Source organism: Camelina sativa, chromosome 17 (assembly GCF_030686135.1).
Source record: "Camelina sativa cultivar CO46 ecotype springtype chromosome 17, ASM3068613v1".
Taxonomy (NCBI): domain Eukaryota; kingdom Viridiplantae; phylum Streptophyta; class Magnoliopsida; order Brassicales; family Brassicaceae; genus Camelina; species Camelina sativa.
Window position 1 is genome coordinate 1,478,578 of NC_141896.1, and position 21,447 is coordinate 1,500,024.

A 21,447-nucleotide genomic window follows, 5' to 3' on the forward strand; every position below is an offset into this window, starting at 1 on the left:
TCATCTACAAAGTCATATTCATTGTACAAATCTGATTTGTAAGAGAAAAGGTTGAACAATTAGAATTCTCACAAGATTCATAATGCAATGACTTTTTTCGTATTTTTAGAAAACAACATTTTACACTGCTAGAACAAAAACTCAAATTTCCATTTTCATACTTTTATTAACTTTATTTTAGAAGCTAGTACAAAAAAAAAAGAAAATCACAACAAAACAAATGACAAATGCCAAAAGATATGAATTACGAGGGTCTAGTTCACAATATCATCAGTTTTTCAGTTGGGCCTTTTCGACGTTTCTAATTGCATCGCTAAGTTCCTTCTGGACCTTGGGCCTCGACGGGACTAAAACGACATCATTCCAAACTGAACCGGGCTTGCATATTTGGCTCCGATCCGGGTAAAGCTCGTAAATGGATTCTGCCTCCGGGTTAAGACTACTGACCCGTTTTAGACACTCGATATCCTCTGGATCAACCAGAAGCTTACTACTTCCGTCTTTCCACGCTATAAGCTGCTCCATCCAGCAACCAATCAGAAAAAACCACGTCAGTATATTATATGTTAGAAAACGACATCGTTAGGTATTGGTAATTGACTTTGACTTATTTACCCTTGGAGGACCACCAACAGCGTTAGTGCAATAAAGCCTAGCGTTATCAACAAGCTCACAGTACTTTGGGAATGCATTAGCGAAACTCTTATGTGAATTCAATTGCGATTTCACTCTCACTGCTCTCTTCACCATTAGAGCCCTCCTGTAACATTTTTCAGGAAAACAATATTTTGGTCACAACTAGCAATCTAGCAAGATAAGTACATCAGCTAACGGCTAGTTAATATCCTCGGAAATGTGAAAATTGATCAAATATTTACCGTATGCCTCTTGCTACAGCGAGATAAGCGTCGCAAATCACACCAACCAGCTCGATTCTGTAAGGTTTCAAGATTTTTTGTTTCCCATTTTGTTTGGCGGCCTCTTCTTCTTGACCGACTTGTTTCCAATATTCTTCGGTTATTGTCCCGTCTTCAGACACCTTGTAGCCTGCGCCCATTCGATATCGGTGTTTGTGGACGTTTCTTGCCATTTCGATCATTTGCTCCACGAATGGCTCCCACGATAATGTCCCATCCATTATCACATCACGTCCTTCGTTCAATGCCGTTACTAGTACCGACGATGCAGCATCGGTTGATGATTGATGAACCTAAAATATACAAGGAAATACATGAAATATATGTAGCACGTTAAAGAAGAAGATCATGGATGTATATATTCTTATATCTTATGACTTATATATACGTTTTTTATTTACAGGGTTGGTTGATTTTGCATTTAGAATGTTACTTGAAATGAAACCACACAATTGAGGACGTCTAGAACTAAGAACAACGTACCAATTCAGCGGTTTGAAGCATATCATCATGGTGACCTCTAGAGCTTAAAGCTCTATAAATAACATCCGTCTCCTTAAACGCATCCGCTTCTATCACCACCGCGTCCGCCTCTGCCTCCGACCAAAACGACCTACAAATACACATATACATATTAAAGAAAATGCAAGAAAATTGCATAACTGATTAATTAAAAGTTCTACAAAAAAAAAAAAGAGAGAAAAAGGTGTGTTTTACTCTTGGAGGATATCTTTGAGGACGGTGCTCTTCCCGGCACCCATTCCACCACCCATAAGGAGGAGGACGGGACTTCGTTTGCTGTGAGCCACCGGAGACATTACCTCCGTACAGTGAGGCTCGTAGCTTCCGCTTCCCATGGCTTTCATCTCTTCTACTAATGTCGAAATTACCCTTGTCACCTTCAGGTCTTTTGTCACTCTCTCGAACCTCTGTTTCCTAAACAAAGCCATCACTCGAAATTACAAGTCATGTTGAAGTGGTCAACTTTAGTGTTCTACAATGTTGTTGACTATTATTCAGGATTATATATTATCATCCCGTTACAAGTTTTGTTTTTGTCCAATGCGTTCAATGCATGGAACAATCAGTCACCTCGTCGCTGCCATCACAAAATCCTTGAGTTTTGGTACTTTCTGGTCGGATTCATCGCTTAACACCTGTCATTTTTTTTTGGTAAATAAAAGTCAAAAGAGAATTATATGATAATGTTTTTTATTCATACACATGGTTAAAAAAATAACCTAACCCACCTAGCAAAACTACCTTATAAAGTTACACTCATGTACGCAATTGCGCGAATTATATTGTATTCCGTTAAAATAAAAGTAAAGATAAAAAAATTAAGTACCTGAGAGATGAGGTTTGAAGATTGGTTCCAGTTAAAAGCAAAATAAGTGAGAATGCATCGGTCAAATTCTTCAAGGAGACGAACATAGAGAGAATCAGCCTCAGCTTCATTCACCAAATACTCAAACACACTCTCATCATACCCCTTTGTTTTCAACAAATATGCATTTGCTAATTTGCATAGTTGTGGGTATTCATTTGGATCCTCAAATCCTAGCTGTCTTGCTGCATTTTTACACATATGTTTATGTACTAATCAAATACATGATCACATGATTGATTTATACAACAGATAAAATAATGCTTAAAATATAAATTATACAAAAAGTCTCTAACAATATTGTTTTTTATTTGTTTTTTGTTTGGGTGAAAGGTCGTTCTAGCATTAATGGAGAGAGGTTGTCCATGTATGTAGTCCATTTTAAATTCTTTTATCAGCAAAGTCCAAATACAAATGCTACCATACAAGATATTACAAGTTATTTTTGCATACAAGTCCTCATATATTAGTTATTTGCATATACTTTCCATGATCACTAATGAAAATGATCATTTGAGGGAGGGAAGAGCCCAAGAAATACTAAATCTCTTTCTATTTTTATTATTATAGTAATATAGTTTGGACGATCTTGATTCTTTTTCTATCTTCTTACTTGAAAACATTTGCAGTTATGTTTTCTTTAAAAAATAAAATCAGCAGAAGTGTTAATCTTGAAATGTATCGATCGAGGATGTAAGTATACGACTTACCAACATAGTGGGAGAACCTCTCGAGGTTTGGTCGTCGACCTGAATCTTTCCTCTCGATTAAAGGGGCGATTTTATCTTCTTTATTCCCCATGGGATCACCTTGATGATTGAGTTTCCGGCGGCGAAGGAGTGATTCTCCGGCAAACGCAGCAGCTACTACGGCAGCAAGACCACCAAGAGAAGCGAGGAAGAGATGAGCTGATTTACAACCACCACCAGAGACATCTGTTGTTCCTTGTATAGCAAACAAATCAAGAGACTCAATAATAGATAGAGAATTATAAAAAAAAAAAAAAAAAGAACAATATTATATGTGGTAAATGGATAGAAAGAGACAGGAAGAGCATTACCAGAAGAATTCACCATTTCTTTGGGTTTGAAAAGTCTACAAAATTGTTATTTTTTGGGGAAGAAGAAAAGATTGAGACTGCGAGGGGTAGCACTAACTCAACACAACATTGAATTCTAGCTTTTGATTTTTCTCTTCTCTTCTCGTCTAATTTTGTCTTGACTTTTTTCTCTTGAAATTGATCTCTTTAGAATGCATCTAGTGGGGGATATAAATATAAATATATATATATATATATATATATATATTATACTATTATATATGTGAAATTGACATCATGAATGATTTTTTTTTTTTTTTGAACGAACTTGACATCATGAATGATATAGTGATTTAATGATGACTGACTTACTGCATATGGGGTTGGTTTTGATGAGTAAAATTGCCAAATTGATACTACTGTATATAACATAAATATAGTTTATATCAATAATAATCATGTTAGTTACAATATTTGCTACTAAGTATAGGCTGTATAGCCATATTTTTGAATGAATGATATTTTTTAATTCGTGTAACGTTATAAAGATGCAAAAACAAAAATGTGTTTAAATAAAAAAATATAGCAATAGACACATGAAAACAACCATGTGTAAAAAAACCATGTGTTAAAAAAAACCATGTGTAGACTGTTATCAATAGACACACAGTCTACACCCATATTGCTATTGCTACACCCATAGCAATAGACACAGTTCCAACATATCTCAACTACTAAATCTGATCCCACCACTACGGCCTGCGTCATTTTTGGTCATCACTATTCTGACCTTTTAGTAACTTTTCCATTTATGTCAAAAAAAAACAAACTCGTGTATCTCGTGTTTTACGCCCGTCACAATGATTATTTGGGAGTAGCACCTAGCTAGCGTGTAATAAATACAAAACTCACCAATAAATTTGATAATGGAAGATTAGAAATCGCTAAAGAATGATAGTCTAATACTAGTAATTTACTAGTTTTATTTATTCAATTAATTTATTAGTCAAAGAGTTAAAAAAAAAGAGCAGAACGATGGTAAGACGTACGACAAGACGTGGTTCACTGCACATCACTCATGGAAACAAATATCCGTTCGATTCGATTTAAATAACCGATAAAAGAGATCAATCCATCGTGATGTATGTATAAAAATCAGAACGATTCTCCCAAAAGACCAAAAAAAAAAAGAGAGAGAGAAGATGTAAACATACATATAAAAATATAAGACAAGCAAAGTAATGTAATCTTCTAGTTCAAAATACTTTTGTATTATTATTATGAAAAAAGAGTACAAAAACACATAGATCATCACTTGGTTTTATTTGCACATAGGAGGATCCTAGCTAAGGGAGGGGGTAAATCTCACACAAGGAGTGGAAACCTCATGATTGATCCTCGATCTCTCACAGACTAAAACAAACCGAACAATTTATTTAAGAAAGATAAATTATGCAAATGAATTGTTCTTGAATATAGAAAAAATAGGAGTAAGTAATGATCAAAGGTTGGAACGAGGAGCAAAGTACTTGGTATGGCGACCTTGAGCAATGATCTTACCAGTCTTCTTCTTCCTCAGCTCAACACTAACAACTGCAACAGCTTTACCAACACGCAATGCTCTTGATTCTATCTCTATCTCTTCCTGTTTTTTTTTTTTTTTTTTGATTATTCACACCAATTAAACCATCTCTAACCATCAATGTTAAAAGAAGAAGACACCAAAAAAAAAAAAGAAAAAAAGAGAGAAAGAATTGGGTGGGTACATGGAGAAAAGCAGCATCAAGGTAAGAGACATTGATCTCGACAGAAACACCAGAATGAGTAACTCCGGCGGCTGTATAAATGACAGCAGATCCAATCAAATCCACCAGAGTCGCCGTTGCTCCCCCGTGTAAGAAACTCCCTGCGTTCTATTTTTTTCCCCAATTAACAAAAAAAATGAATTAGAAAAAATTGTTGGTTTCGATTTTGATTTCATTAAAGGGTACGTAGGGGCACTTACGAGGAGATGAGGAGGGACTTTCATGGAGCAAATGAGACGGCCAGGCTCGATGAGATCCACTTTGAGACCATTCGTTACGAATCTCTCCAGGAATCTGTGTGGCAAATTCGCCACTTTTGTCTTCTTCTCTTCTTCTCCATCCCCTTCTAGATAACGTTTCACCGATTCTAGATCCATTCCTTCTTTTTCTTTCGGGATGGAATTCAATTCGAAGGATAGTGAGTGGATGATGTGCCTCTCCACCAGTTTTGTTTCCTCTCTGTTTTTCTTTTTTCTTTTTTAATCAGATTTTCAAGGGCTCACATATTTTTTTTGTACTAGCACTGATGATTAGGACCCAATCAAATTTTGACAAAATTGACAAGAAAAAACACAAGTATTTGTAATTTATTGTCCATTATTCTTTTCTAAAGTATAAAAATTTGAGTTCCATCCAAAACCATAAAGTCTATAATATCCAAAAAAAAAAAAAACTAATCTTAATTTTGTAAAATTGTCTCTAACTCATAGTTTTGAAGAATTTTATCAATTACAAAATACATCTATAATTCATTTATCTATTAATATCACTATAAATTAATATAAAATCATTGACCCAACATTATTTAATTCATAGAGGTTTTTACTGTAAAAAAGAAAAGAAATTCATTTGAAACGTAGAGGAGGAGGAATAAGACCAAAGACAAACTCTCTCTTTACACAAATTGTATTTTCATGATTTCTTTTCCCTTTTTTCTTTTATAAATTCATTACAAATCCCCCAGTTCACCTCTCTCTCTCCTTTTGCTTCATTTCCTCGCAAGTCGCTACTGCTGAGGCTACACACCACCCCCTGTCTGTCTCTCAATGACCGTTCGATGGCCTGAACTCTGTGTACCCGTTTATCCCCGACGAAAAACTCGGGTTCCCAGACTCCATTCCATAGTATGCGTGGTGGTAATTTGCTGGTGATGTTGCATCTTCCATGTTATTATTGTTCCTCATTGCTAGCATAGACAAGTCCATGTTCGCCATTTGCCACTGTGTCGGCATCATCCCATCTACATATCCTCCTCCTGGCATGTAATGGAATCCTTCTTCTCCTAAACTCCTCGACCTGCCACCACCAGAACCAGAAAATAACTCACCTGCATCACCCCCCTGGTATGACGAGTACTGCTGCCCCCCGTTGAACACTTGTTGTTGTTGTGATGGATGATTGAATACGCTTCCGTTAAACACCATGTTGCTGCACTGTTCGTCTTCCAGCAAATCGTTGATGATGTCCAGGTGAGGAAACTCATCTGTCATCAAGCTTTGTGCTTGTTGCTGCGCAATCTGAATGTCCACGTGGTTCAGGGATCTGTTGCTAGTAGTGGCGGCGGCTGTATAAGGCTTGTTCATGCCTATGTTTACAGAATTCGAATTCCTTCCTGTCCACAAGTGTCCACCATCTTGACTGAAAGGGAAGCTCGACTGATAAGATGATGATGTCGGTGTTTGCAAGTAAGATGATGATGGCAATGTGCTTGGAACAACTCCATGAGAGGTTGGGTGGTGGTTGAAACTAGATGATGAACCAAGAGAGTTACCAACTATGGCGTGCTTATAGGATTGCGGAGTGTAAGTTTGTTGATTGTGTAGGGATGGATCAGGACCTAGACGACCAGCTGAGCTAACCGAACGGGGAAGGGATGTTGTCATTTGAACCGACGAGGAGACAGTGATAGGGGCAGGTTGCATCGCAGGGATTATTGGAGCACTAGAAGGCCTTGATATAGTAGTTGTTGCTGCTGGTTGTTTTGGAGAAGAGGTTTTTTGCATATCAGCTCTGAGACCAACCGTTTGAGGTCGAATATCCGACGAAGGCACTACTTGACTTGATGAAGGTGGTCCAGTTGCTGACACTAATTTTTTGTTTGGAATAGAGTCTGCGGTTGATACGCTCTTTTTCTCCGGTTTCGCCTGAGTTAATAATGGTGAAGAATTCTTGGTAAAACTTCTGGGAGAAGAAAGTACAGCAGTGCTTCTCTCTTTAGGTCGATCCATGTCGACCGAGTTCACAATGGTTTGAGCCATGCTGCGTTCCTGGATTTAAAAACAGACAACCATTGTAAAATTCTGGAAGTCTTTGCATGAAACCAATAATTCAGTCAGCGACTTCTAATTTCAAACTATAAAAGCACGCATGACCAACCTTCCCAACAGAACTACGATTTCGAGAACCCTCTGGCTCCTGGGTGTGGGAGACAACAACCCAATCAGATTCACCAGCGTTGCTTGCCTCGGAAGAATGATTCCGACTCTTTGGGTCTGTTCCAAGTGTTGAAGGTTGATCATCTGTCTCACTCGCTAAACTGTGGGCATCAGATGTTGCTTTTACTTGTTGGTCCTTTCCTCTGCAAATCACAAGGTGTGTCATTATAATTCAGAACTGAGAATAAACAAGGAAGCAAGAGGAGCCAGAAACAAGCTTACTTGTTTGGCGACTTCTGGTTTCGGAAGGTATTCCCTTGGTACGACCCATTAGTAACCCCCGACCGGATAGAATCATTAGAACAAGTTGAAGAACTATCATCCATAGTGGAGAGACTCTTTCTTTCTGCAGTTCCATTGGGTGTAGATATGGAAATGCCTCTTCCTCTGCTGCTCCCTCCTGATGATGGAGGATGAATTTCTACGGCGTCAGTATCCCAATGAACGGGACTAATATCCCTATCTTCTAAATCAGGCTGAAGAATGTCAGCTGAACCATCCACAGAATCAGATATGTCAGACACATCTCCCAGAGTATCAGGCTTTTCAGCTGAGGATTGGGCTGTCTCTATGACAGAATCCTTTTCTTCCCCATCGTTTTGGTTTTCCCCAAGATCCTTTTCATGTGTTGCAAAACTTACCTTTTCTTCCTTCCTTTTGTCCTTCCCTTTATTTTTATTCCGTTTCTGTTTCGCCTATAAAATGTTCAACAACCAAAGAAACTCCCATCAACATCCACCAACTTGTCCAGGACAAACAGAAGGAGTAGAAAGTACCACACACCTGTTTCTTCTTAGATTTCTTCTCTCTCTCAGCTGTTCCTCTTTTGGCCCTTTGTTCGGTTTCGGCCAACCATGCTTCCTCTTCCTCACGGATAAGTTCTTCCTGCCTTTTTAGCGCAATAGCTTCTTGATATGCAACCTCGATTTTACTGCTGCAATTCTCAGAGATATTGAATTATGATACATAAGCACATAAAGGAAGAACACAATGGCATGCCGTATAGAATCATATTATGCATTGTTACCTGAAGATATGGGAAAGAACATATATCTCTACAGTTCGTCTACCCAGCTCAGTTAAACGTCTCTCATCACGCTCATAGGCTTCCTTGTTGACCTTTTCTCCATCATTGCCATCCTAGATTCGCATCAAAGAACAGAACCTAAGTTTTTCAATACAAGTAACTTTCTATGCAACACGTCCTCTGAAACGGAATAATGAATGACAAAACGACAAAAATGAAAATAAACATGACTGCAGATACGATAACAGATAAAAGAATTACAGTCAGAATTATTTTAATAACCCATGAAGCCGACCTTTGTACGGTTTTGGGGACCTTTCTCATCTTTTGGAGGCAATGGCTCCAGAGCAGCTCTCTGTAGGAGTGACAGCACATCATCAACTAATACAAACATATCTTTGTCCACGCTAACAATCGGAGCTGGCAATTCCTTGGCATCTAACAGTCTTGGCTTAGCTTTCGTGTTCTTGGTTTGCCCTTCAAGAGCCTTCAACCCACTATACAAGGAATCCATCACCAAAGTTGATGTAACTTCTTTTTCTATGAAAAACTGTTTTACAACTCCTTTTAGGACAACGGCCATTTTCTCTCTAGACATCCGACGCCTAGAGTTTTGGTCCATCGCTGACCAAAAGACACCGAAGCTGCAACGAAGAATGATAATCCACTCCTTTTAGGGAAAATTGCTTAACTTTCAGAGAGGAAGTATAAAAGTAAGGCAACAGTACTATACTAGATTGGTATAAATCCTGGCCTTCAACAAGTGTGTTGAACTAAAGAAAAAATCCCACATCCTCTTTTAGGGATTTTCCGTCTCAGCATCTCAACCTTGGCTATCAAGACTTGTAAATCAGAGATAGTGGAGAGCCCCAGCCACCAAATAAAAATTTACACTAAAAATAAATAAAATTTGGACTCCAAACGCATGGTGAAAAACAATCTATTCTAACATTGCATGGTTTCCTCAAAAGAAGAGGTAAGGTAACCACAGTACTTCCTGCTCACTTATCATCACAGATAGCAAAACTATGATTGCATTTCTGAAATCTGGAGGAGTGAAGGGTACATGTTGAAGTGTTAAATACCTTGTCCATCTGGCCTTGTCATCTATCAACCTCCCGAGTTTGTTTCTTCTCTCTTCAACAAAACGACGGCAAATTTGCTCTACATTTGGCAAATACACCCTAACAAGTTCTCGCCTATAACCACAATCAAGGCAGCGAAAAGGTCGGTCCACCCTCTCCCTGCAAGGACAAATTATAGGGATGTTATCCACAATGCAAGAATATAAAGTTATCACATGTGTAATAATTGAAGAACATATGAACCTATGGAGCTGTAAGTGAATGGCAGCATAAAAAAATGGAAGGTGTGGTAAATTTTATACTCATAGATTTACATAGAGTCAATCTTGCATTACCTGATCACCTGCACCTGAGCTTCAATTGTAAGACAGTTAGTATCATCTATGAAGCCTTCCTGTAATTTAGGTAACTCCATAAACTTTTTCCATCCCCAATCATGCTCTTTCTTCCAAAACCGGTGCAATGTATCTGCAAAGAAGTGAATTCAGTTGCCTGCGTGTATAAACGGGGGGCAAATAAATATAAGACTAAAAGATTCACCAGAATACTTGGATTTCTTTATATCTTTATTCACCACAGATATAGTAAACTGAGCGAAATGACTCCAGCCTGTGTCCAAGATTAGCAAAAAGAACCAACATGAGCAGGTATGCAGAGAGAGAGAAAAGGACAATGCAGAACCAGTGAACAAAATTTACAAACCTGGAAGTAGTTTATCATAGTTTGCAACACAGAGAAACAAGGAGAGATGATTACAAACATCACAGCCTTGTGGATAAATTAAAATATACCTGAAACATTGAAGAATAAAAACAGAGCCGTAAGAATCGCATCCCAAGTTGGGACAAGATACAAGGAAGAGAAAAAAGAGATGGCATGTACCATTTGTAGCCGCCAGCTTCAAAAACACTGCTACGGAGCTCCCTTTTGTTGATTTCTGAAAACTTCGGAATCTTCCAAGTATATTTTCCAAATAATTCAGAGGGTTTAAGGCCTGTGAGAAACAATAAAATTTCAGATTAAACAGCTGGAAACACACACATAAAGAGTATGTAATAAAGCACAAAAACCAAACAAAGAAGAGTACCAGAATCATCGTCGTCATCGAGATCCCAGTAAGGAGGGGATGTGGAAGGAGTGCCGTTCTCAACTTGAAGAGAAGAGCGCCACTCAGAGATTGCTTCACCTGATGGACTTGAACTGTCTTGTCCATTTGAAGTCTCCTCTACTGATCTTCCAACCCCAGATTCTTCATTAGCACTCCCTGCCATGAATTCTTTTTTTGTCCCGTCAAAGCTCTCTCTCTCTCCTTTAAACAACGGAGCAAACAAATCAGATTCTATCAATATGCCACTGAGATGGCAAAAAGAAAGATATAATAGTAGTCTTCAATTGCTGAAACGATCATAAAACTAAAATATTGGATCAAATTGCAACCATCTACAAAAAAAGGTTCAAGCAGCAAAATTAATATATAGATTTACAAAATTCATTGCATAAAAAAACGAAACCCTTAAAAACCCAAATCAGATCATCCATGGGGGCAATAAACCCTAAAAAAAAAAAAAAATTCCAATCAAAAATAAAATTAAGAGGAACAACAAAGACTAATAATAAATTGGTTTGTCTATATCGAGAGCTACAAATAAATCTATTAGGGAAAACATCTTTAATTATCGGAAACTTAAAAGCAAAAAACAAAAGCCCAGATGAAATCAACGATCGGGGGAAATCAAAAACCCGTAGAGACAACAGCCCCTAAGCCTCGCAAAATCCGAAGACGATATATAAAGGAAGGAGGGAGTTAAGGGGGGGGGGGGCAATCGTGTAGATCGAAGAAGAAGCGAACCTGAGAGGGATTGGAGAAGGAAATATAGAAGCAAAGCTCTAAATTCGTTGAATGGGTTAAACGGGAGCTGCTCTCTCTCTCTCTCTCGTTAGAGATTCTACCAATTGAGAGACCGAACAAACAACAAAAAAAAAAAAAGAGAGGTCGCACGAAACAGCTCTCTCTCTCTCTCTCTCTCCCTATGTTATTAAAAAAAAAAAAAAAAAGTAAAAACACACAGAGAAAAAAAAGATTAAAAAAAAGGTTTAATTAAACTTAATTAAAGATACAGTAACTTTTCACAATATAATTCAATTTTCCTGTCTTTAACCATAAATATAAAATTTGTTTGTTATCTTTGAAATCAATTACATATCTCTCAATAGCTAATTTTTCTTCTTGCTTTTAATATGTTTAATCCAATCAAAAACATTACATTGATGAGACAAGATATACAAAAAAAGTACATCCTCGGACACATTTTTTTTTTACTTTTTATAATTCTGTTATCGAGCAACAAGTAAACAACAAGTCTGAACCATACCTTTTTGCCTAGGTTAAACCTAGTTAAATTTTCAGGTTTTTGTACAACCATACGACAACGTTTTTAACCTCTCTCTCTCTCTCTGTTATCTCAAAACCCCCTACTATTTTTACAAATTCTCATATTCCACCCTTTAGTCTTTTTTTCCACTACATTCCCCCCTCAATGATCAGTGACTAGTAGAAGAATATCCACCTCCTCGTGACATTACCGATCGCCTGAGTTGGAATCTGAAAACAACCGATAGGCTTTTCACCAAACCTACACCGTCCTCCACAACCCGTATATTCCCTTGCATATACTGGTCACAAAACAATATAAGAAAGAGTTCAACCATCTCATCATCTAACACATTCAGGTGCAGTAGCCAAAAAAAAGTTCTCTAACCTTTACAATGTTTTCGCAGATGTCGAGACTCGGACTCTCCTCCACGTTACTACTATTACTGCTACTGCTACTACTCTCTTCACCTTCTGCAGCTACCTCAAATCCGAATCTAACTTCAATATATTCTTTGGAATAGCCTTGTCGCCAAACCGCTTCTTGGTTATTATTTTTCCTATCTAATACTTCCGAGTTTCCGATTTCTGGTACAACCCATAAAGTCACATTCCCTTTGATCTTTCGGTTCATTAAAACCCCAAGCATATGCAAGATCACTTGAAACACCCTTCTATCATCCCCTACAACATAATCAGGCAATGCTCTATAAACTTCAGCCGAGAAACCAAAACCGTTCCCAACGCATAAACACCTCGCTAAGCAAACTGTTTCCTTCACGACCGAATGCAGACTAAAACAATGTGTCTCTGCAGCGCGTATTTTGCCGCTGTTTATATCTCCAGCGTTGTTCACAAGCTGTAAAAGCAACTCGCTAGTTCTCTTCATCGCATCCACGATAACCGTCTGGTTCTCCGGTAGTTTCCCGTCCTGAATTATCAAAGGAAGCAACCCGAGAATGGACCGTACTGGACGCCTCATGGCATCGCTCATCATTTGCTCGAACGCAGCCTTGGCTTGGTTAGCTCTCAACGCGTTCTCCCTTGCCACTTGAAGCACTCTGTTCTGTTCCGCAAGCTTCTCTCTCATAAGCTGAGATTCTTCAAGAATCACAGCGTGAGAGATCGCAACCGCCACTTGATCAGCCACAACTTTAACAATCTCCAGCTCTTGATAATTCCAGTTCCTCGCCAGTCTCAAAGGAAGCACACAAACCAAGATCGCATAACACATGTGGATCGCCTCAGGTGTTCCACCTTTAAAGTTACAAACACGAAGCATTGGGACTCTTATCCCAACAGTAGGACCAGGTCTGCCTCGGCAAGTCACAGAGGCAAGGGCAGAGCCAGAGCTCAACATATTCACCTCTTCGCTTCTCTTAATCCTCACAACATCAGACTCAGTAATGGGTATAGAGAACCCAGCATAACCACCACCCACATTATCATCATCATCATCCGTCGGTCTCAGCTCATGCGTAAGATTCATCTCCGTCTTGATCTCATTAGGGATCCAAACCGCACAGTTCTTGAGCCCTAACGTCTTAGACAACTCCACAAGCGTCGTGTACAAGATGGTGTGTCGATCGAGAGACGTCCTAATCTTGGTAGTAAGCATACGAACATGCAAACTAGTCTCAGTCTGCTTCATAATGATGCCAACCTCACGATCAAGCTCTCTAGTTTTCTTACTCAACATAAACTCACGAACCTTAGCCTTGAGAAGCAATGGTAAGAGAGTGACTAACGAGAGAGCGGTGAGGAAAGAGACAATCCCAGTGAGCATCTTGAAGACGGTGACAGCAGTCATGACCCAGGGAGAGTGAGGACCGTAGGTGAAACCAGAGAGCAAATGGGTCATGCCACAGAGAACAATGAAGGCAATAAACTCGCAGACGACCCAATTGTAAGGGGAAGGCACATTGGTGCGGCTGACGAAGTAGAGAAGCTCGATTGGGATTGAGAAGTAAGCGATAGCGATGAGAAAGTCGCCGACTTTTTGAGATTCGAGGATTGACTCGAAGCTAAAGATACTGTCTTCGTCGTCGCAGTTGCATATGGAGAAGTTGCCATCGTCTTCCGCGGAAGCGGCGACGGAGCCAACAAGGAACAAGAATAACACAAGACATTGAACTAACAATGTCTTTAACATCGATTACCCTGACAACAACAACAACAACAACAACAAAGATAAAGGTGAGTTTTTTTTGGTTTGTACCCAGAATCGGAATTCGAGATTTTTTTTCAATTAAAATATGGGTCAAAAAGGTTGGAATTTCAAAGATGGTTTCTTGAAAATCAAAATCAGGAAAAAGAATTCAAAATTCAAAACGAAGAGTAAAGTTAATTGAAACATTCATTGTATGTCATTAGATGATTCTAATGATTTCTTCTTTATCACCAAACAAATCATGAATGAAATCTACTGAATCATCAGAAAATCCGCAGAAAGTTGCAAAGATATGCAAAAGAGGAAAGCGAAAAGTGGTGACAAAGTAGCAATAAAACCATCACACATTATTGAGAAACCATATTACCTTGTGACTTGGGAGGAGTATCTTATCAAACAAGGATCAGCCAAAAAAACTCCTTCCTTCTAAAGGTTTTTTAAAAGAAAAAGGAAACGAGTCTTTTTTTGTTTAAACTCCCTATGTGGGTTACTTCTGTGAATGTCTCTCCCTCAAACTCATGAAACTCATCAGAGAATGTAGAAAGAGATAGAGAGAGATAGGAGTAAGTTTTGTGTGAGGAGGATGAGTCTCTCTCTGTCTCTCTCTTCTGTGTGTCTGCGAGTAAATTTACGTTTTGGAGAGAGAGAGAGAGACTGAAGAGGGGAAGAAGGAAAGAGGGGGTGGGGTGGGGCCCAAGAAACGGGTACATGAAGAGAACATAGACCACTTTTCGTTTGGAACACAACACGAGCACGACATCTTCTTCCCTTGACCTACGTGGACTCTTACCAAATTCAATTCCCCCCCTCCTTTCTTTTTCTTTCTTCTTTAGGTATCCCCTACTTAATTACCGTATTCTCAAGATTTATCTCATTTTAGATTTATTAATTTAGTTAATTACATAAAATATATTATATTTTTTTTAGATTTATTAGTTTAGTTACCTAAAATATTTTATTTTTTTCTTTGATTTATTAGCATTGTTTTTAATGGATTTATGGACAGAATTAATTTATTATATATACTAGCTAAATATTTTATATCATGGATGATTTATTACATGAATTTTAAAGATATGAATTCGATTAGGAAATAATATACCGTGGCCGTGGGCTCGGAATGTTTAATGTCTTATTATAATATTTTAATCATTTAATTTATTTTCTATTGTCAATGATTGTATACATGACTAAATTAATCAAAGTTTATATTAGCTAGACTATTATGTATTGCAAGTAGCGTCTGACTAAAACTACTCACTAAATACATTTCATACTAGCAACACTTCGAGTTAGACAATATTAAAAATATGGATGCTATTTATTCGTTTGTTCGTTTCTTACACGTTATATTGACCTACCTTTGCTACTTAGACATGATTTAGTTAAACACTCCATCTCTTATTCAATAACATACCGAATCAATTTTGTTGTGCTTGGGCCTACCGCAACGCAACTTAACTCTTTTCTCAAAATGAGTCTCTCCCTTAAGTGCAAGAGCATCTCTTTGGATCCAAAATTCACTAAAATATCTAATTTTTCTTGGCAATTTTCTCATTTGGTAATGTTTCCCTTTCAAGGTATCGATATGATATTCAAAGTCTCAAACCCACACTAACTTTTATTTTTTTAAATACCGTAACTTTTTTTTGTTGATTAAAAAAAAAACTATTCATATACTATACACATATGCAAAACTTTATATTTTGATTGCCCTTTTTGAAATTAGTACAACCAGCATAGAGTATAACTACATAACCAACAACAAATAATTTTCCCAATTTGCACCCAAAAAAATCTTATTGGAACTCACTAGGAACATTTGGAGTTAGTGGTCAATTTACAATACTTACGGTTTTAGTATTTAAAAATTCATTGGAATGCATATTCATATTAGCACCAGTGGTCTAGTGGTAGAGTAGTACCCTGCCACGGTACAGACCCGGGTTCGATTCCCGGCTGGTGCAGTTTGTTTTTGGCTAATATGGGAACGTTTTTTTGAATTCAATTGCTATTGCGACGTGTCGAGTGATGAACACGTGCTGATTCCTTTACTTTTCTGTCCACATTCTGGTCACAAATACAATACAAATGTCTCTGTCTTTTTTGAGAGATCCCTGGTACGAATGCATGCATCATAAAGCTCTTTTGTTTTTAATCAAAGAAATAAAAATATAGTGCATGCACCTTTTCCACTTAAGCCAATACATATGCAAATCAAAACAGATGTACACAGAATCATTTTTACTTTTTGCATGAGACCACAGATCTTTGTCTTTAAAAGGCGATCTGTACAAAACTAGTAATGTTTGATAGACGTTTCATTTATAAGGCAGGAGAAGGACTAAATTTGGTAATTTGGATACGGATCTGAAACTTACTATATGAGTTAATTGGTTAATGGTTACCTATCTGTTGCCTTCTTTCTTTATTGAACAAGCACGAACAAACCTAAAACTCTGACACCACTTGTCAATTCGCTATAACAGCAACTTGCCTTTAAATCGAGCTTTCAGTGTTGGAAAACTTTAAACTTTGATCACTTTCTGTATATTTTATTCTTCGACCCTTGTCCCTTGGCCGTTTAAGTGTTAACGGATGAACTTTCTAATGGGTTTTCCGAATGCTTAACACTAAACAGCCCAACAACTCCAATCTACTTAGTTAAGCTTTAGTAAACCGGATGATGTCATGTCGCTATACCAAGATAAAATACTCACATCACACTCCTATAATGTATCTAGCCCAACTTATCTTGCAAAATTAATTACGTACGAGAAAGATTTCGAAACGAACATTATCAGCTGTTTAATTTGATCTTTATTCAATTTTTAAATTTCGATTTATGGATCACTAGTGATATATTTTAGTTATCTTTCATATATATACAGTTAATGTTCGTGTCTAATATGAAATAATACACTATATATATAATATAGTTAGTTTAAAATTATATTCATGGTTACATGAAGGAAATAACAACATCAAACCAAACATACATATTGCATAAAGATGATACATAATAGGTACGTAGTATGTTTAATATAAATAAGATACGCAATTTTATCACATATGACATATATATAAAAAGCATAAAAATATTTATGTAATTGTGTGCTATACCTAATATTAAGTGGCCGTTAATTTGGCCATGCAAACGGCTGATTCGATGACGGCGCTGGCTGGTAATAAAACGGAGCCGCAGGGTGCTGCCACTTCTTGAATATCGTGGGCTTCTCCGCCTCTTTTCCCCACCGTTGCTCCTCCCTCTTCATTACCCCCGGTGGCTTCTGCGGCGGCGGCGACTCCGTAGGTGATAAAAGAGGAATAGCCACTTTCCAATTCGCTTCCGAAGGGTTTATCTTTAGAGGCGGTGGAGCACGCCGCTGAAGCCTACTGGACTTTCGGGTACCTCCGCCGGAAATATTTCTTGCCGTTGACGACATCACCGGAACTTCTTGTTGTATATATTTTGATAATATCTATATACGAGTACTTGTGTGTATATATAGAGAATGGAGTGTTCAAGAGTGTGTGCTTGGCTTGTGTTTTGGTTAAACGGTCGAATCTTTTAATTATTTGCTTCTTTTTTTCTGTCAAGTGTTTTTCCTTTTGACTAGTAGACTAAACTACTAAATTATAAATTTGACTATATTCTCTTTTCTGAGGACTATAATAAGTAATCTTTTTCCTCTTTTTCATTTTCTTTAATTTAGGAAATTAATTTCTTTTAGTACTTAAAAGATTGTGAAGAACTGTGGAATTAGCTCGTCAGTTTGCAAACCTCCAAAAATCGTAGGTTACGCCCATTGTTTCTCTAATTAGTCTTTGACAAGATATGTTGTAAATCTATGGTGCATATTCATCTGCTTATATTTAACAATTGTATTCAACCAATTAATTTGTTCAGATAACGAAAAAGTTCCCATACTACCGTTTTTTCTTAAAAAAACAGTCATCAAACATATAAAATTTTGTGTTAAAAAATATAAAAAATTTGAAGAAAAAAATGCAAGCTTTGTATTTTTGAGTTAATTATAAACACTGTTTTTTTTTTAAACTCTAGGGCTTATATGTATTTGGCCTAAAAGTATATAGTTATTATTAAATTATTCTGTTGTGGCAGTTATATCCCAAACAAAATATTTTTCCAATTAGTTGTTTGTTTGGCATTGTTGGTAACTTTTGTTAATATTGAATGAATTTATTTCTAAAAAGCAAAAGAGTGATAAAGACCATATAAACTTTAGACCAAGGAGATAATATAACTTTTATTTTTCCTATACCAACTTTAGACTAACCAATACCTTGATTACCAATTTATTTATTTTGAGAGATTTTGTGTGCCACATATAATGGAAAGAATCATATTCTAGTTTTTAAAAAACAAAAGGTAATATGTCTTTGAATAAATTAATCAAAATCTCTTATTCTAATTTATCACAAAAATAATTAGCGGTTTAGGTTATTTATAAATAACCTTTATGCAAAACACAATACGACAAATTTATTGATGTGATATCGTATTATCTTACGCATATTAAGCTTGTCCGTTGGATTTCGACTGTAATATTAGACTATACTAGACAAGACATTCTCGTGAATACCACTTTCAAAAAGTGTAAATGGTTGCAAGGAACTAACCTGTTTGCATAACAAAATAGTACAATGAAGGAAAAATGAAATTTATGAGTCATCAAAACCCACAGCTCTTAATAATGATCCCAAAAAATACATAATTTCTCGACCCAATTTTAAAAATCTCTGGAAAGAATTGTATGAATCAGCAAAAGAAAACTCGTACATCCCAAAGTTAAATCAAAACTAAGGAATAGATAGAATACAAAATACGGCTAATTTTAAAATCGTACTAAAAGTTGTAAGGAACAAAAAATAAAGGTAGTGGAGACACCAGAAGCTGTTCAAAAGCCGGACCTGGTATCTGTGGAAGAGAATAGAAGAACTCTAAGCAGCTTTAGGCTTGTGAATCCTCTTCTTCACAATCCTCTTGGTCGAGGTCGAGGTCGTCGTCGAGTTCTTCATTCCAATAAAAAAGAGCAGTGCCCCAAGAAGCGCAACGCTCTGTGATAAAACATCAATGCAAGAGAATGAGACTCAACAAAGAAGATTTGGGTATTCAGAAGAGGCCATACAGGAACATTCTTTATTCAGAGTAAGTTCAGCTAGAAGAACAAGAACCCGTCTCATGGCAAAAACAAAGCTAAAACGAGTAAATGAAGGAAAAGTATTTAAGACAAACCTGCAAGAATTCAGTCAATAGAAGAGAGAACTGGCGGTCCTCTGGTCCGTAGTTGTAAAAATCATATAAAATTGGACTGACAACCACCAAGTAGACAACCTAAGAAACAAACAATTGAAATCCAAAAATCAATACAACAACAAAGCTTTGGATATTATTTGACAAAAAGTGAAGAAATACTAACCAGAAGATAGGCACCAAAGATATTGCCAATAACAAAGAGTAAGCCTCCAAGTCCTTTCAGAGCAACAATAGTCCATACCACTTGTTTCACCTATCAAAGGAGATCGTTTTCCAAGTCAGACAGAAACATAAATAGAGACATCCATTAATAAAGACAAGGAACCAATAACACAATAGTAATAAGATAAGAGTAGGAGATGGTCATTACCTCTACGTTGGGAAACGCAACTCCAAATCTGGAAGAGAGATGGGCTTTGGTCAGATCAAGCTTTGGAGCTAACTCTTTAGCTGCTGGACCACCGTCAGCTCCAAAATCATTGAACCTAAATAAGATGTCCAGATCAGTAGTCATATATTGATACAGAGTCCTCTCCTCCAAAGCAGTGAGGGAAACAGATAACATAATGGGCAAATCACACATTGATAGATACGATAATTTCACACAATCTGCGTATGGTTAAACTACTGAAACAATCGATTAAGGAATTTGAAAACCTAAAATTAAAAAAAGGAGATAAACGGACAAAGTTAGTAAAAATCCTCAAGCAAAAAGCCCTAGATTTTACCCTAGATGTCCAAAATCAAACAGTTTATTATATCGGGAAGATTCTCAATCAAATCGGATCTAGCACAAGTTAGAATTTCCTAGGAAGAATATGTCGTCGAACCCTAATCACAAAAACAAATTGGGGAGAAACGAAAGAGATTAAAAAGGAAATTTATATTAAAAAAAGAACTCACATCTGCCAAGCGGAGAGGATGAATAGGGAGGCGAAGAGAACTCTTCCAAGAAAAGAGAAGAAACCCATTCTCTGTGAATCTCTCTGTCTCAAGGTGCTCTGTTGTGGTTTGTCGTCGGAGAGACGCTCGGATCTTTCTCGGTGGAACCTATTATATTGTTCGGTTCCTCTGCTTTGCCTTTTTTTTTTAAAAAAAAAAAAAAAAATCCCAAACCTAAGTTAACCGAACCGACAAGAAACCCGTAGATAATTGTTAGCTAATGTTGGGTTCCGCTGGTTCATTCAATAATAACAAAATTCCCAAACCAAAGTTAACCGAACTAAGTAGTAAACCAGGAAAACCAAAAAAAAAAACATGCTGACGTAAGCAACAATCACGGTCAGCCAAAAGGGACGGACATACGTCATCAACGGGTCATTGGCACTTGGCAGTCACACACACCAAACTCAAATGTTCAACCCAATCCAGTTGTCAAATTGCCACTGTTCATCTTAAGACATCTACAATCTTGTACTAGAAAAAAAAAAAAAACTAAGGCCATGAATGGATGCAGTTTTTGATTCAGTTTTTCGATTTGGTTTTTAGTTTTTCAATTTTAGATTTTAGTTTTAGATTTTGCTATTAGGTTTTTGTTTGAAAAATCTCAAAAAAAGTGGTTTTTGGTTTTTGAGAGTAAAGAACGTAAAAAAAGTAAAAACTAGATTCTCTAAATTATAGGAGTAGTAAAAATCTAAAATCGTGAATGGGAGAGTACAACCAAAGAGTTTTTCTAAATTCTAGGGAATCCAAAATTTTAAAATCTTGATTGGTTAAAAATGAGATTTTGAAAAACAGAAACCAAAATCTCTTTTTAAATCTACAAAACATTCAAGGCCTAAGATATTTCTAACATGTACAGTATCTAGTTTATCTTTTAGTGGGAAATAGGAAACATAATCCCTCTTTTCTTTTCTTTCTTCTTCTTCTTCTTATTGTGTATATATATTTATAACCTCTTGTGAAATGAGGTTAAAGAACAGAGAAAATT

At 36.9% G+C, this 21,447-nt stretch overlaps 6 protein-coding genes and 1 non-coding gene across 11 annotated transcripts; 1 reads left to right on the top strand and 6 right to left on the bottom strand.

Moving 5' to 3' along the window:
• Positions 1-138: 138 nt before the first annotated feature.
• On the bottom strand, positions 139-3,573 carry LOC104754561 (calmodulin calcium-dependent NAD kinase). 2 transcript variants are annotated; one of them, XM_010476776.3, is made up of 9 exons: positions 3,365-3,573; positions 3,015-3,248; positions 2,266-2,489; positions 2,010-2,074; positions 1,635-1,853; positions 1,401-1,530; positions 879-1,210; positions 616-760; positions 139-516 (listed from the first exon to the last, which is right to left on the bottom strand). In XM_010476776.3, exons 1-9 carry the CDS (start codon positions 3,378-3,380, stop codon positions 271-273), a joined length of 1,611 nt encoding a protein of 536 aa, XP_010475078.1. In that variant the 5' UTR covers positions 3,381-3,573; the 3' UTR covers positions 139-270. The 2 variants fall into 2 exon arrangements, with proteins under 2 accessions (XP_010475078.1, XP_010475080.1); XM_010476778.3 differs by having other exon boundaries at positions 3,015-3,239; positions 3,365-3,562.
• A 1,022-nt stretch (positions 3,574-4,595) lies between these two features.
• Positions 4,596-5,728, bottom strand: LOC104754562 (uncharacterized). The gene is made up of 3 exons (XM_010476779.3): positions 5,349-5,728; positions 5,110-5,256; positions 4,596-4,988 (listed from the first exon to the last, which is right to left on the bottom strand). The coding sequence occupies exons 1-3, from the start codon at positions 5,523-5,525 to the stop codon at positions 4,845-4,847; spliced, it is 468 nt and encodes a 155-aa protein (XP_010475081.1). The 5' UTR covers positions 5,526-5,728; the 3' UTR covers positions 4,596-4,844.
• A 239-nt stretch (positions 5,729-5,967) lies between these two features.
• On the bottom strand, positions 5,968-11,831 carry LOC104754563 (TNF receptor-associated factor homolog 1b). Of its 4 annotated transcripts, none has more exons than XM_087493727.1 (13): positions 11,545-11,831; positions 10,783-11,004; positions 10,578-10,689; positions 10,398-10,486; positions 10,236-10,304; positions 10,031-10,163; positions 9,696-9,854; positions 8,906-9,254; positions 8,611-8,723; positions 8,367-8,514; positions 7,806-8,278; positions 7,525-7,726; positions 5,968-7,415 (listed from the first exon to the last, which is right to left on the bottom strand). In XM_087493727.1, exons 2-13 carry the CDS (start codon positions 10,964-10,966, stop codon positions 6,192-6,194), a joined length of 3,255 nt encoding a protein of 1,084 aa, XP_087349853.1. In that variant the 5' UTR covers positions 10,967-11,004; positions 11,545-11,831; the 3' UTR covers positions 5,968-6,191. The 4 variants fall into 4 exon arrangements, with proteins under 4 accessions (XP_087349853.1, XP_087349851.1, XP_087349854.1 ...); XM_087493725.1 differs by having other exon boundaries at positions 8,367-8,517; positions 11,545-11,826; XM_087493728.1 differs by having other exon boundaries at positions 10,783-11,248; positions 11,545-11,720.
• A 105-nt stretch (positions 11,832-11,936) lies between these two features.
• LOC104754564 (ethylene response sensor 2-like) lies at positions 11,937-15,049 on the bottom strand. The gene is made up of 3 exons (XM_010476781.3): positions 14,604-15,049; positions 12,455-14,226; positions 11,937-12,368 (listed from the first exon to the last, which is right to left on the bottom strand). The coding sequence occupies exons 2-3, from the start codon at positions 14,216-14,218 to the stop codon at positions 12,237-12,239; spliced, it is 1,896 nt and encodes a 631-aa protein (XP_010475083.1). The 5' UTR covers positions 14,219-14,226; positions 14,604-15,049; the 3' UTR covers positions 11,937-12,236.
• Positions 15,050-16,132: 1,083 nt separating this feature from the next.
• Positions 16,133-16,203, top strand: TRNAG-GCC (transfer RNA glycine (anticodon GCC)). Its single transcript has one exon. It is a non-coding gene; the product is annotated as a tRNA-Gly (tRNA).
• A 960-nt stretch (positions 16,204-17,163) lies between these two features.
• LOC104754565 (uncharacterized protein At4g14450, chloroplastic-like) lies at positions 17,164-17,856 on the bottom strand. The gene has a single exon (XM_010476782.3). The coding sequence runs from the start codon at positions 17,680-17,682 to the stop codon at positions 17,377-17,379; it is 306 nt and encodes a 101-aa protein (XP_010475084.1). The 5' UTR covers positions 17,683-17,856; the 3' UTR covers positions 17,164-17,376.
• A 1,058-nt stretch (positions 17,857-18,914) lies between these two features.
• Positions 18,915-20,678, bottom strand: LOC104754566 (uncharacterized). The gene is made up of 5 exons (XM_010476783.3): positions 20,421-20,678; positions 19,888-20,002; positions 19,681-19,770; positions 19,497-19,595; positions 18,915-19,318 (listed from the first exon to the last, which is right to left on the bottom strand). Exons 1-5 carry the CDS (start codon positions 20,486-20,488, stop codon positions 19,202-19,204), a joined length of 489 nt encoding a protein of 162 aa, XP_010475085.1. The 5' UTR covers positions 20,489-20,678; the 3' UTR covers positions 18,915-19,201.
• Positions 20,679-21,447: the final 769 nt, after the last annotated feature.